A 15,281-nucleotide genomic window follows, 5' to 3' on the forward strand; every position below is an offset into this window, starting at 1 on the left:
TTCAGTCAGTTTCTTTCTTTCAATAACAGTGACGTTGAAGAGTGAAGCGTGAAGAGAAATCAGCTGAGCGGAACTGGCTGTCCTGGACTGAACAACTGAACCACTTGAGTACAAGTTACCTATTAATGTAACTAGACCTCAGAACGATGGTTGTCATGGCTTATTTTAACGAGCATTGTATACTCTTTTCCTCGGTACGTCTGACATATGATTGACCGACATCCAGAGCTGTATGGACAACCACCATCTAAAGTGCAATCCAGGTAAGACTGTCATGGTGGGAGGTAGTGACCGATTGGGGCCACCAGAGGGCAGGGGCTCATTGTTTTCACCTGGCCCTCATTAGTGCCAGGGGAGCTTTCCTCCGGAGAGTATTTAAGGCCAGTGCTGACAGTTGATCAACGCTTTAGTGTCCACTGTTCGCTCTGGCACAAAGCTGGTACGCACAAGGTAGACTCAGTGATTGTTGAGTCAGGTAATGTGCTGGTTTGGGTTTCTGATACACTTAAAAGAAAAGGGTAAGGAAGGTGTTCAGTTCGTGAGTGTGTGTACACTGCTGACGCCTTCCTAAAGGTTTTTTGTTTTCTTTCTCTTTTATTTTTCGTGCTTGTGTGAGCCTGTGGTTGAGGGACGTTGTCCCAGGTAAATGTATTTTGGTTTGCGTTTTTTGCCTGAGCTGCGTCTCAAGGTTTTTATTTTCGTACCTAGTCTTTTTTTGGTTGTACTTTATCCCTGGTCTGGGGTTTTTCAGTGCTCACCTTTAAGCACTTATTTTGGTTGGGTAGTTTGGCCTGTTTTTTATGGGTCGTTTTATTTTCCTATAGCCGTTTTGGGCTTTATTTCTGATTTGGTCGGAGTTTTCATCTGAGTTATTTTCTGTTCCTCCCCCTGTTACGGGAGTAATCCCCATTTGTATTTGTATTTCCCTGTTCTTTTATCTTCCTTCACATTAGTGTGTTCACATAGGGGTTTACCCTGAGTCGCGTCTGGCTCTCCGCCCATCCCCGACATTACAAAGACTGAAATGATCTTCATTCCTGCTCTAACCTCTCCCCATCTGGATCTCTCCAGAGGGGATACCTCAGTGACCCTCTGCACGGAACCTCGGCGTGGTGATGGACAGTCTCTCTCAGAGAACATTGCAGTGGTGACCCAGTCATGCAGATTCCTCCCAGACAACATCCAGAGATTCCACCCCTTTCTCACCCCCCACTCAACCCAGCTCCTAGTCCAAGACATGGTTTTGACCCACCTGGACTACATTACACTACATTACACTACATTATTGGCATTTGGCAGACGCTCTTATCCAGAGCGACATACAGTTGATTTGACTAAGCAGGAGACAGTCCTCCCCTGGAGCAATGCCACTAATGTAATATAATATCAAAAAGAGAATACGTCTGGAAAATTTAAATGGGTTTTCCAATGGCAATATTATGCATTGAAAGAAGTGAAAAGCTATATAATATATGATTGTTAAATGTAGAAATTAAATGTTTGGAACATGGTGGAAGGCAGTCTCAACCACACCCACACAACAGCAGCTCAATCAGCTGCCTCAAAATGGCTAGTCCAGGCAAATTAGCTGAGGTCACTGAAGGAGTGTTTGTAGCTGGGCCAAGAGCTGCAACCAGGTATGAAATGAAACAAACCATATTTGTCTGAGTACCTTTTATTATTTTTCCAAAGACTCTGGCACAAACATCAGCAAGGCAAAAGCTAAGCCAACTCCTAGGATATTCATCTGTGCTATTTGTTACATTACTCTTTGATTTTCTAGGCTATACTCTCAAATAAAGTTTCAGTGGAGGTATATTTTTTGTTCTTCAAGGATTTCCCTGAAAGTGCAGAAATATTCTCTTTGGGTACGAATGACTATGTTTTCCAAGTAAAACCGGCACCAAGTAATTATGTATTGCTGGTTAGGGGTTTGTATGTACCTATTGGCTAAGGCCCCCGTGACAAATAATTTTACCTTTTTAGGCACTTTACCTACCTTTATTACTGAGAGTGTATTTTATTATTAGCTCTTCTTCTGTATGTGGTGAGATAGTTTTACCATTCATTGTTTCAATTTAATTGCCAGTTGGTCATCCAACCCTTCAAATGCAAATCAGCCCACACACCACTCCTAAGAACAGTGGGAAGGATTTTCCAGATATCAGCAGCCATTAGAGTCCACCAGTCCTCCAGCCTTTTAGATGCAATAGAATCCTAGGATAGCTTGCCAGTCTGAGTAGGTGAGAATGGGAATAATGCCATTTTGAGAACATCGTTGATACTATCATTGATGTAAAACAATAAGGAGAGCAACAGTTAATGTACTAAAGTCCTAAAGTCACATAGCAATTTACCACTAAATTCATGTTTTTTCAAATTGACTATAAATCTGCTATGCACAGTCTAATCAACTGTACATCGCTCTGGATAAGAGCATCTGCCAAATGCCATTAATGTAATGTAAAATACATTTTTTGTGAATTAGCACCTCAAATATGGGTTTGCTCACAAATATTAACCATGTGACAAAGCCAGTAATACAATGCTTACATCTGCTTGAAACTGGTAGGCCTCAACAACCACTATGGATGCTCATGAATGTCCCATGTGAACTGCAGTGGGAGGCCCCTCATCCTCTCTTGGAAGACCTGGTCAAAGTGCTCACTCTGGGCCACGGTGAAGGTGTTCTTCCAGTCCCCGACCGTACCTGCCAGAACATTTTTTTTATTTTCTTAGTTACTGCATGTCAGTCTCCTGAAGCTGTTCCCCATAAAAAGAACCATTAATAAAAAGGCCTGAGACAAAAAGCTGTTGAATAAAACAAAAAAGCTGCATATAAAACAAAATGGTGGGACTGAACTACAGATCTACCATATACCTGTGGTGTGTGATTGCACCGTTAGTGCTTAATTAAAACCACACAAACAACGTTCAACGCTGTTGAGGCTTGAGACGCTGTTGACGCTTTTGGTTTGCTACGCACTTACGTGTCTACACACTTCCTGTTTCTGGTGTTGGGTGTTTGCAAAGGGATGAAGGAGACTGAGTGAAGTTGTTTTAGTGCTTTGAATCGGAGACTAATATTAGTTTGCGTTTTAAAAAACTGCTATTTTAAACGTGTTAAGTATTTTTGCTTTTAAGGTGTAAACCTTTGCTGCCTTGGCTGTATGCCAGTCAGATAATCAGACCTTATCAAGCTAACAAGGGTTTTTCCCTCTTGGAAGCAAATCCTATTGATAGTTAATGTAGTTGCAAGTATAACTGTAGTACGGATAATATTCTGGGTGTATTTTTATCCAAATAAAAATAAAGGATGAGCAAGTTGGCCAGCTATGCATTACACATAGGGTTGCCACATGTTCTGGTTTTCCCGGGATTGTTCTCTTTTTTGAGCGACTGCCCCGGAAAATGACTATTCTTTCCCGGGACACAAATTGTCCCGGTTTTTCCAAATAAAACCAGATTCTTCTACTGCTTTTCTGTTTTTCCCTCTTTACGTTTAGACATCTAATCCCTTGTCTGTAAACAGGTACAAATGAGTAAAACGCAGTGACGGTTGGCCATATGCCTATACTTCTTTTTAATTGGTAGCAAAAATATGAACGTTTACCTTATCACCTAGAAACTGCTGCATGGGCTGTCAGTCTGGTGCGTGCATTCACTTCAACGACCCCATTATTTTGAAATCTGTATGTATTTTATAAAAGGACAGCAGCAGACAGAGTCCAGAGTGAGTGCAACTGCGTCAGGGTCAGGGTCCTACAACTGTTAACCCAGAATATTTGCAAATATGGTTTAACGCCCTGTGTCAAGTGTAAAATGTCCCGGTTTTTCACAAATCAAATGGCAACCCTAATTACACAGGCTCTTTTCTGTTCTTTATAAAATCAAGCAGCTACACTAGGTTAGTAGATTATATTGTTGATTATATTGTTGACCTTAGCGCCTGACAGTTTTATTTGTGGAGCATAATGAATTAGCTAGCTAAGCTTATAGTTAAGAGTTATTATCTCTCCAGTTTTCTACTGCTAGCTGTTCGGAGCCACCCCGTGCTTTTTTTAAGCCATGTTTTTTGGTGTTTCCAGTTGGGCAATAGCTTTTAGATTTAGGGAGCGAGAGAAGGGCATAGTTAGGGCTAAAAAATGTGGCCGAAGCTATGCGAGGAATGATCGCTCTGCTGGAAAGCGATTTTCCTTGAGCTGTTCGTCTGTCATCGTTGTCTGCTTGTTGAGCATCTCCAGAGCAAGATTCTTGATCTGGAGGGCTGGCTCAGGGCCGATTGCATAGCTCTGAATTGGAATTGGAGTTCCAGGAACTACACAGCACTTCCTTTAAGGAACTACTATGCACACCACAGCCGGCAGGGCGGAAGACTTCAGACCAGGCAGGACGAGAGAGTTGGGTGACAGTAGGGGGCTGTATCTCCAGAGGTGGTGGTGTCGAACCGAATCCAGCCCTTGCAGGAATTGGACCCGGCCCCTGTCTCTGAGAGTGGGAGGATTGATGAGCCTCTGGGCACCCCGATGGCCACATCCTCCAGGAAAAGTTTTCATGGGACAATTATCATGGAAGACTTCAATTACCTAAATATTAACTGGAATTTTGTGACCGGACAGGGAAAAGGCAAGGAAGAATTTTTGGATGTTATACACGAAATTTTTTTGACACAGTATGTCAGTCAGCCTATAAGAGGGCAATCGATTTTAGATCTGGTAATATGTAATGATTCAGACAGAATGTGCAGGATAGAGGTAATGGAAGCACTTGGGACAAGTGACCTTTCTACAATAGGTTTTGATATATTTTGGCAACTTTAAAAAGATGTGATCAAATTTAAGTAATGTAGACTGGGAGCAAGTTCTTGACTGCAGGACTGTGAATGAAAAGTGGAGCAGGTTCAAAAGGATTAAACTTGACGCACAGTGTAAATTTATTCCTAAGGTGCAGAAATGTAAGTTCAGAAAACAATCTCCACAGTGGATGAATACAGCTATACGTAAGAGTTTGCGGAAAAAGAATAAACTGTATCACATATATAAAAAGGACAGCACTGAGAGTAATACAGCTGAATATTGTAATATGCGTGCTCAGGTTAAAAAAAGAACTACGGTTAGCCGAAAGGTAATTTGAAAGGAAAATTGCAGATGATGCTAAATGCAATCCCAAACGCTTCTTTCAATACTGTAGTAGGAAAGGGAAAATTAAAGAGGTCAAGTGCATAAAGAATAACAAAGGAGAACTGCTGTATAAGAATAAAAATATTGCTGAGGCCGTAAATGGCTACTTTGTTGAGAGTTTTACCTAGGCTTGTATCACATGTAAAACACTGGAATCGATAATTAGGGACAAACTGGAATTATTTCTTGAAAAGAATAACATTCTAAGGGATAGCCAGCATGGTTTTTTGAAAGGGTAGGTCTTGCCTGACAAACCTTTTAGCATTCTTTGAGGAAGCTGCCAAGTGTTTTGATGATAGAAGGGCTTATGATATTGTATACCTAGATTTCCAAAAAGCATTCGATAAGATACCATATGACAAACTCATTATCAAAATGAGGATGGTAGGAATTGTAGGAGCCATTTCGAAGTGGGTAAGGGAAAGGACACAAAGAGTAGTAGTAGGAGGATCCTTATCTGAGCAGGGTATTGTGGGAAGTGGAGTCCCACAGGGATCGGTGCTGGGGCCACTGCTCTTCCTCATTTACATAAATGACCTAGACATGGACATTGAAAGTAATTTAGTTAAATTTGCAGATGATACAGTATACAATCTATTGACGTAATCCAGGAAGACTTAAAGAGAATCCAGAAGTGGGCGGAAACCTAGCAAATGAAATTCAATAGAACTAAAAGTTCTACACGTGGGAAATAAATATATAAAGCAGGATTACTTTATGGGGGGTACAAAATTGGATAGTGCTCAAGTGGAAAAAGACTAGGGGGTCATAGTTGACCGAAGCCGTTCTGGTTCTAGTCAATGTGCGGTAGCAGTAAAGAAGGCCAATAGACCAATGATACATAGCCAGGAGTACTGATTATAAGTCCAAGGAAGTTATATTGACCTTATACAATGCTCTTGTTAGACCACACTTGGAGTACTGTGTGCAGTTCTGGGGATTGCACTATAAGAAGGACATAGAGGCACTAGAAAATGTTCAGAGAAGGGCAACCAGATTGATTCCATGTATTAAAGATAAAATAGACTTAGGATGCTTAATCTCTTCAATTTAGTAATAGGGGGGATTTCATTGAGGATTTTAAATTAATGAAATGGATTAACAAAGTGAAGTATAGGGGATTCTTCAGGGTGAGTTTGGTTAGCAGAACAAGAGGGCAAAGGAGAAATTCCACACAGATATTAGGAAGTATTTTTTCACACAGCGAGTGGTCAATGTGTGGAATAGCTTGCTAGTGCATGTAGTGGAGGCAGAAACACTGGGGGTTTGCAAGACCAGGCTTGATACAGTGTTAGATTTTATTTAGCTTTGAGGCAATTTAGGCAGTAGGTACACTTAGGGGCAGGAAAAAGCAAGCATTGCTGGGCTGAATGGTCTGTTCTCGCTATTACCTTATCTTATGTTATAGGGTCCAGACACCTTGGCCACTGATGGAAAGGATTCTACAAAACAAACTGGCAGACCCTGCCACCCACTAGGACTGGAGTTGAACCCGCAGACTCTGCAGCCCCCTAGTTAGCCACCCCTGTTGCAGAAGTTAGCCCACAAATTGAGAATTGTTGGTTTAGAACATGACCACCAACCTTTGCGAAGGAAGTGTCCCTGCTCTCGATCAAACATTTCCTGGGGCAGGAACTCGTAGTTGGCTTTGGGGTCCTTTTTCATGTTCTTGAAGGTGGCCCTCTCCACAACATGATCGATGGCCGAACTGTCCAGGTTCTTCCCAAGGAACTTGCAGATCTTCAGCACCTCAGACCTTAGATCCTGGGAGACCACAAGAGAAGACGTGACAGCAATCCTCACTTTGTAGGGACTTAACAATATGTGCAGCACCAAAGCACTTCAGTGGCTTCTTCTGGTCCAGGGGTCGGCAACCCTGATCCTGGAGAGCCGCAGGGTGTGCTGGCTTTCGTCTCCACCTTAAAATAAGCAACCGATTCAGACCCAAGAAACCAGGTGAGGTGAGTTAACTGTGTAATCAACGGCTTTCATTGATCAATTAATGCCAAGTAACAATGAAAGCCAGCACACCCTGCGGCTCTCCAGGACCAGGGTTGCCGACCCCTGTCCCGGTCAGACAAAATACACCGTTTTTCATCACCACCATCGGAGCTCACCTTTAGTGATGCAATGTTAATAATGAGAATTATTCTCAAACGACAGGGCATTACCTGTACGGCCATCTTACCTTGATCATGTCTTCATACGTCAAAAAAACAGGATGTTGTACTGATCTCTCTTTGAGTGCCATTCCCTGATGTGATCAAACCAGGAACCACCAACAACTGTACAACAAGAAATTCACATCCACGTGATGTATGAGTGATGGCTACTTCCTATGAGGAGAGGTGACGTATGGTTACAGTATGTGTCGACAGGTGTGTGCGTGTGGCCTTGTGGGTGTAGTGTTTGCATGTGTGAGTGTGTGTTCTCACCTGCACCCTCCAGGTACTGTCCCATTAAGTCCTCAAAGCTCTTGGGGGCCTCCAGTTTGGGCACAGCGTGGCAGTAGTGAAAGTAGGAGACCAAAACGTCCTTTGGGTTTCTCATCACATACACAATCTGACACGGAACAACGACATTTTATTCTGAGCTTTCACGTAAAGTCACATAAACACGAGCCTTGCATGGCAGTGCATGGCACAACAAACCCAGATCAAACTTTCAAACTAGACATTGCAGGTCAAATATGAATCAAGATTCAGCAACTGCATTGCCTATTTCTCACCTCAAATGTTTTCAGAAACATTGTTGAGGAGCATTGTTGAGGAGAAAAAATGTTTTTGCCAAAAATGAAGGAACCGCAGTCTAACAAATCAGGCATCAATTGTTCCCTGCTAATCCCATGGGATATCTGATGGAACCCACTAAGATTACAGTATATTCTGTATTATGAAGGACATCTTAATTTTGGACAGTTATCTGAAGTTAGGAATGAGCCCTTGAGTTCAAAGAGTGAAAGATAAATGTAAGATAAGAATAAGAAAATGTTCTTGCACGAGACCCTATATGATACCATCTCATATGGTCAATTTGGAAAATTCCTGTTTGTGCATGTATGTACATGTATAGTTGTTGATCTACATCACACTTTTGCTGCTGTCTTAATTTCTTTCATGTTTTTCACTTTGTCACATTGTTCCACCACCACCACATAGGAAACACTCCCACCATCCTCTAAACACACACAAACTATCCCTCTTTGATTTGTTTTTCCTTTATGAAATCCCTCTTTCAGTTTTTTGCCTCTGTGTTCACCCCATTTCCTTCCCTTAGCACCCCACCTTTGCCCTCTTGTCCTTCAGTCCCAGGGGCATCAAGGTGGGGGTGAGGTGAGAGGCGAATAAACGGGGGGAGGGACGCAAGGCGAAGTCGGGGAAGTCCAGAGGACCCTCTAGCCACGGCATTGTCTCCCGGATGTTGTTGTACACAATGTCATTTTTCAAGAGGTCTGCTTCATAGAGCAACGTGATGATCTGCTGAGTCCACATAGTGCCTAAGAAGGACGAAAAGAAAGAACAGAGTTTGGAGACCCACAGAACCAGCACCAAACATTAAGCTTGACATAACATAAGGTAATGGTGAGAACAGGCCATTCAGCCCAGCAATGCTTGCCTTTTCCTACCCCTAAGTGTACCTACTGCCTAAATTGCCTAAAAGCTAAAAAAAAATCTAACACTGTATCAAGCCTGGTCTTAAAAACCTGAAGCGCTTTGGTCAACTATGACCAACAAGTCTTTTTCAACTTCAGCACTATCCAATTTTGTACCCCCCATAAAGTAATCCTGGTTTATATTTTTATTTCCCATGTGTAGAACTTTAAATTTAATTGTATTCAAATTAATTTGCCAGGTTTCCGCAAACTTTTGAATTCTGTTTAAGTCTTCCTGGATTACTTTCGTAGCGTCCATAATGTTAGCATAAACCTCCTAGTTTTGTATCATCTGCACATTTGACCAAATTACTTTCAATGCCCATGTCTAGGTCATTCATGCAAATGAGGAAGAGCAGTGGCCCCAGTACCGATCCCTGTGGGACTCTTTCCACAATACCTTGTTCGGACAAGGCCCCTCCCACTACTCTTTGTGTTCTATCCTGTAGCCAATTCCGAACCCACTTCAAAACGGCTCCTATAATTCCTACAGTCCTCATTTTAATAATGAGTTTGTGGTACCTTATCAAATGCTTTTTGGAAACCTAGATATACATAAGCCCTGCTATCATCAAAACACGTGGTAGCTTCCTCAAAGAATGCCAAACGGTTTGTCAGGCATGACCTACCCTTTCAAAAACCATGCTGGCTATCCCTTAGAATCTTATTATTTTTAAGAAATAATTCCAGTTTGTCCCAAATGATACAGGGACTGACAGGCCGGTAGTTTCCTAGATTGGTACAGTCCCCTTTCTTATATATTGATATTATATCACCTTGTTTCCAGTCATCTGGTATTTCTCCAGATTCTAAAGTTCAAGCAACAAAACTGCTCCAGTACAGCACAAAAGCATGAATAATTTGACCCAAATGCACCACTACTTAAACTTGAAAGTTATAACATTTTTGGGTGGCGGGTGTAGTCGTACTGTAAAACTGTTGTCAAGAAAAAAAATATTCTTGCTGTTATACTGTATAATGCCAGTTGAATCCATGTAAAAGTTCTTTAAAATGATTTTAAAGTTTTTGACTTTAAAGTTGAATTTGGAAACCATTTTGAAAATACAATGCCCCATCGCCAGACTACCTAACTATAAAAAAAAAACAAAGGCATATAAAAAAGGCAGCTGGCTTCGCAGTGAGAAGGGCCACTCTGTCAACTGGTAATCAGTAACGATAATGGTTCAACACAGCCGACAGAAGGTCAAATAGGATTGCCAACACACAGCACCGAATGAAAACTTGAGTACAAAATTCAAAACGTTACATGTATCAGTCTTTAAGTGTAAGAAATAACGTTCCATAAAATTAAAAATTAAATGCAAGATCCAGACCTGACTTGGGATAGGTGGCCAGAAAAATATCGCTGTCCCTTATCTCGAATGTTTGGAGTGAATCGATGTATTCTGGCGTGGAAAATTCTGTTATGAAGACATAATGTTTATATCGAAAAAGGTAAGGATTGATAACCTCCATATCGTCCCTGTCAACTTTAAAGAGTGAAATGTGAAGAGAAATCAGACGAGCTGAACTGGCTGTCCTGGACTGAATTACTGAACAACTTCATAACAAATTACTTATTAACATAACAAGACATTCAGACAAGCTGAACTGGCTGTCTTGTATTTCTGAACAACTTGACTACAAGTTACTTATTAATGTAAGTAGACCTTGTCATTAGTTATATAAACAGAATTGTGTTATTTATTTCCTCTTCAAATCTGGCATATGCTGTACAACAAAAGAGCATTGAATAATTTATGTTTTTCATTGTTTAAGCTAACCAAATTTGTTACAAATTGGCTTTTTCTAATTCATAATAATTCACTGAGATGGAAGTGCTTATGGGGTGATGTTGCATTTTCTAACCCAACTCAATTTTTGCACATTTAGCACCACAAAGTGTAAACAAGATGCACAATTTTAAAATGTCACTTCTTTAAGCATTTAAAAGAGAATATGTCTGGAAAATTGTAATAGGTTTTCCAAGAGCAATGTAATGCATTAAAACTGAAAAGTTATATATTATATGAATGTTAAATGTAAATGTTAAATGTACAATGAAAATGTTTGGAACAAGGAGAACCACACCCATACAACAGAACCTAAATCAGCCCCCTCAAAATGGCCACTCCAGACAAATTAACTGAGATGATTGAAGGAGTGTTTGTAAGAGCTGCAACCAGGTATGAAATGAAACAAACTTTAAAACCATCTTTGTCTGAGTACCTTTTATTACTTTTCCAAAACCTCTGGCACAAACATCAGCAGGCAAAAGCTAAGCCAACTCCTAGGATATTCATCTGTACTATTTGTTAAATCACTCTTTGACTTTCTAGGCTATACTCTCAAATAGTTTCAGTGGAGCTATATTTTTTGTTCCTCAAGGATTTCCCTGAAAGTGCAGAAATATTCTCTTTGGGGACAAATGAGTATGTTTTCCAAGCAAAACCGGCACCAAGTAATTATGTATTGCTGGTTAGGGGTTTGTATGTACCTATTGGCTAAGGCCCCCGTGACAAATAATTTTACCTTTTTAGGCACTTTACCTACCTTTATTACTGAGAGTGTATTTTATTATTAGCTCTTCTTCTGTATGTGGTGAGATAGTTTTACCATTCATTGTTTCAATTTAATTCCCAATCAGTCATCCAACCCTTCAAATGCAAATCAGCCCCCACACCACTCCTAAGAACAGTGGGAAGGATTTTCCAGATATCAGCAGCCATTAGAGTCCACCAGTCCTCCAGCCTTTTAGATGCAATAGAATCCTGGGATAGCTTGCCTGTCTGAGTAGGTGAGAATGGGAATAATGCCATTTTGAGAACATCGTTGATCCTATCATTGATGTAAAACAATAAGGAGAGCAACGGTTAATGTACTAAAGTCCTGAAGTCACATAGCAATTTACCACTAAATTCATGTTGTTTTAGCTTTAATATTTTTTTCATATTGACTATAAATCTTTTTTATTTTTTATTGCAGCACTGCACATTTAATCTGCTATGCACGGTCTAATCAACTGTACATCGCTCTGGATAAGAGCATCTGCCAAATGCCATTAATGTAATGTAATGTAAAAAAGCGGATTTCACAGAACTGTCTTTTGTAAAGGCACAGTATTCCATTTAACTTTATGGCCAAAGTATTTGGTCAATCTTGATAAATGACACCTAATTTTGTAGCTCTGAATTCTGTGATAAAATAAAAATGCATTTTGTGAATTTGCACCTCAAACATGGGTTTGCTCAAATATTTGCACAAATATTAACCATGTGACAAAGCCAGTAATACAATGCTTACATCTGCTTGAAACTGGTAGGCCTCAACAACCACTATGGATGCTCGTGAATGTCCCACGTGAACTGCAGTGGGAGGCCCCTCATCCTCTCTTGGAAGACCTGGTCAAAGCGCTCACTCTGGGCCACGGTGAAGGTGTTCTTCCAGTCCCCGACCGTACCTGCCAGAACATTCTCCATGTTCATTCCCCCTAGCTGGAGTTTTTCACACCCTTGTTGCAGAAGTTGACTGGTTTTAGAATTTCTGATTGAAAACATGACCACCAACCTTTGCGAAGGAATTGTCCCCGCTCTCGATCCAGCAGTTCTTGGGGCAGGAACTCGTAGTTGGCTTTGGGGTCCTTTTTCATGTTCCTGAAGGTGGCCCTCTCCACCACGTGGTCGATGGCCGAACTGTCCAGGTTCTTCCCGAGGAACTTGCTGATCTTCAGCACCTCAGACCTCAGATCCTGGGAGACCACAAGAGAAGATGTGGCAACAATCCTCACTTTGCAGGGACTTAACAATGTGTGCAGCACCAAAGCACTTCAGTGGTTTCTCCTGTCAGCATACACCGTCAACATAGACCACTTTTCATCATCACCATCGGAGCTCACCTTTAGTGATGCAATGTTAATAATGAAAGATGTCAATATGAACAGCAGAAAAATATTCTCAAACGACAGGGCATTACCTGTACAGCCATCTCACCTTGATCATGTTCTCATACGTCAAAAACAGGATGTTGTACTGATCTCTCTTTGAGTACCATTCCCTGATGTGATCAAACCAGGAAGCGCCAAGAACTGTAAAACAGGAAATTCACATACAAACCAGTTGTCCGCACCATAAAGTGAAATGTGAGATGTTGTCATTTGTATTAATCACTGATTGTGTGCTGGTGTGATGTAAAATTGATGGCTACGTCCTATGATGAGAGATTATGTATGGTTAAAGTACGTGTACACCAGACAAGAGTCAAATACGCAATTGAGTTGGATTCAAATACTTTTCTGTGCTCAATGAATCTTGCCTGGTGAAATTGAGACAACCTAAACAGCCAGAATGCAAGGCGTGCACATTTTGAGAATATCACAATACCCCAGACATGTTCACAGTACATGTAAACAATTGTGTGTTTGTGGCCGTGTGTACTGTTTGCATGTGTGCGTGTTATCACCTGCTCCTTCCAGGTACTGTTCCAAGAAGTCCTCAAAGCTCTTGGGGGTCTCCAGTTTGGGTGTAGCGTGGCAGAAGTGAAAGTAGGAGACCACAATGTCCTTTGGGTTTCTCATCACATACACAACCTGACATGGAACAAGATCGTTTTATACTCAACTTTCAAGTGGTGGTAAACAAGAGCCTTGCAGTGCATGTCTGGCACAACAAACTCGGATCAAACGTAATTTCTTGAATTCCTTTAACTCTATAACATTGTTCCACCACCACACAATAAGAAACACTGACTCCTTCCTCTAAACACACAAATGACCCCTCCTTCGTTTGTAATTTTATTCATTCATTCATTCATTTAGCCACAAGAGTGTATCAGTTCCAGTTTTTTTTGTTCACCCCATTCCCTTCCCTTAGCACCCCACCTTTGGCCTCTTGACCTCCAGTCCAGGGGGCATCAGTGCGGGGGTGAGGTGAGAGGTGAATAAACGGGGGGAGGGACGCAAGGAGTAGTCGGGCATGTCCAGAGGACTCTCCAGCCACGGCATTGTGTGCCAGTTGTTGTCGTACACAATGTCGTTTGAAGGGTCTGCTTCACAGAGCAGCGTGACGATCTGCTGAGTCCATATAGTGCCTATGATGGAAGTAGAGAAAGAGTTCAGAGACCAACAGAAACAGCACCTAATGTTCAAACAATAAAATTGGTTTAGTACAGTACATCAGCATGAATAATTTGAGTCAATGAAATGCACCACTATTTAAAACTGCTTGAAAGTGATTACATTTTTGTACGGGTAAAAAAATATATTCTTCCTGTATTTTGAATCCAGACGATTTGAAATGATTTAAAAATCTGCAGAATTTTCAGTAGATAGAATTTGGTGACCATTTTGAAAATACAATGCCCCATCGCCAGACTACCTAACCATAAAAAATAAACAAAGATATACAAAAGATCCAGACCTGACTTGGGATAGGTGACCAGAAAAATATCGCTGTCCCTTATCTCAAATGTTTGGAGTGAAAAGATGTTTTCAGGCGTAGACAATTCTGTTCCAAAGACATGACCTTTATATCGAAATAGGTAAGGACTGATATCCTCCATATCGTCCCGGTCAACGTTGAAGCGTGAAGAGAATTAGACGAGCTGAACTAGCTGCCCTGGACTACTGAACAATTTGGGTACAAGGTACTTATTGATATAACTAGACCTCAGAACGATGGTCGTCATGCCTCATTCTATTTAAACATCATTGTGTACTCTTTTCGTCAGCTGCGATCCTTCTAAACTTCCTTTGGAGGAGTTCCAAGGAATCTCTCATCTAAGTGAATATACAGTACTGCGCAAAAGTCTTAGGCACCTGTATAACATTCTGTACAGATAAGATTCTTTATAAATGGCTGTGCAGATAAATAAATGGACTATAGATCTGACATTACATTTTAGTAATTTGGCAGAATAGTTAAAAACTGAATCAAATCAATATTTTAACGGTTCGGCGTTAAAACTGCATCACTTCTCTGAGATAGCCAACACTGTCCTGCAGTTCTATAAGACAATCAGCAGGGAGGCTGTTCCAAGCATGTTGGAGAACTTGGTAGGCTGAAAAGCTTCTGATCTCAGACAGCCTTGATCAAGTTTTTATGTAAAAAGTAGTCAATTGCTTACAGTAATATATTACTTTTTAAAATTAAATACAAAAATGTCTCTGTAAAATTACATCTTTTGGAAATCTCAAATGTGTTCTTTTATACTAAATAAAATACATATAATAAAGTCTAGGGTGCCTAAGACTTCTGCACAGTACCGTATGACTGTGAAAACATCGTTGAGGGCATTTTCAGTGACATGACCCAATTTCATCTGAGCATCTGAATACATTCTAAAAATATTTTATTTTTCAGTATGCTTATATGTAGCATGTGAAATTAAGGATTGTGTATGACTTATTAATGGGGGTTGGGTATTTGACAAAAACTTCAATAAATGGACCTCAA

General features: G+C 40.8%; 1 protein-coding gene and 1 pseudogene across 1 annotated transcript; both read right to left on the bottom strand.

Annotated features, from left to right (window-relative positions):
• Nucleotides 1–2,338: 2,338 nt before the first annotated feature.
• Nucleotides 2,339–10,403, bottom strand: LOC133115040 (amine sulfotransferase-like; annotated as a pseudogene).
• A 645-nt stretch (nt 10,404–11,048) lies between these two features.
• On the bottom strand, nt 11,049–14,471 carry LOC133114539 (amine sulfotransferase-like). Its single transcript, XM_061224031.1, has 7 exons — nt 14,247–14,471; nt 13,709–13,917; nt 13,291–13,417; nt 12,822–12,916; nt 12,400–12,580; nt 12,136–12,292; nt 11,049–11,621 (listed from the first exon to the last, which is right to left on the bottom strand). The coding sequence occupies exons 1-6, from the start codon at nt 14,386–14,388 to the stop codon at nt 12,168–12,170; spliced, it is 879 nt and encodes a 292-aa protein (XP_061080015.1). The 5' UTR covers nt 14,389–14,471; the 3' UTR covers nt 11,049–11,621; nt 12,136–12,167.
• Nucleotides 14,472–15,281: the final 810 nt, after the last annotated feature.

This window comes from Conger conger, chromosome 16 (assembly GCF_963514075.1).
Source record: "Conger conger chromosome 16, fConCon1.1, whole genome shotgun sequence".
NCBI lineage: Eukaryota > Metazoa > Chordata > Actinopteri > Anguilliformes > Congridae > Conger > Conger conger.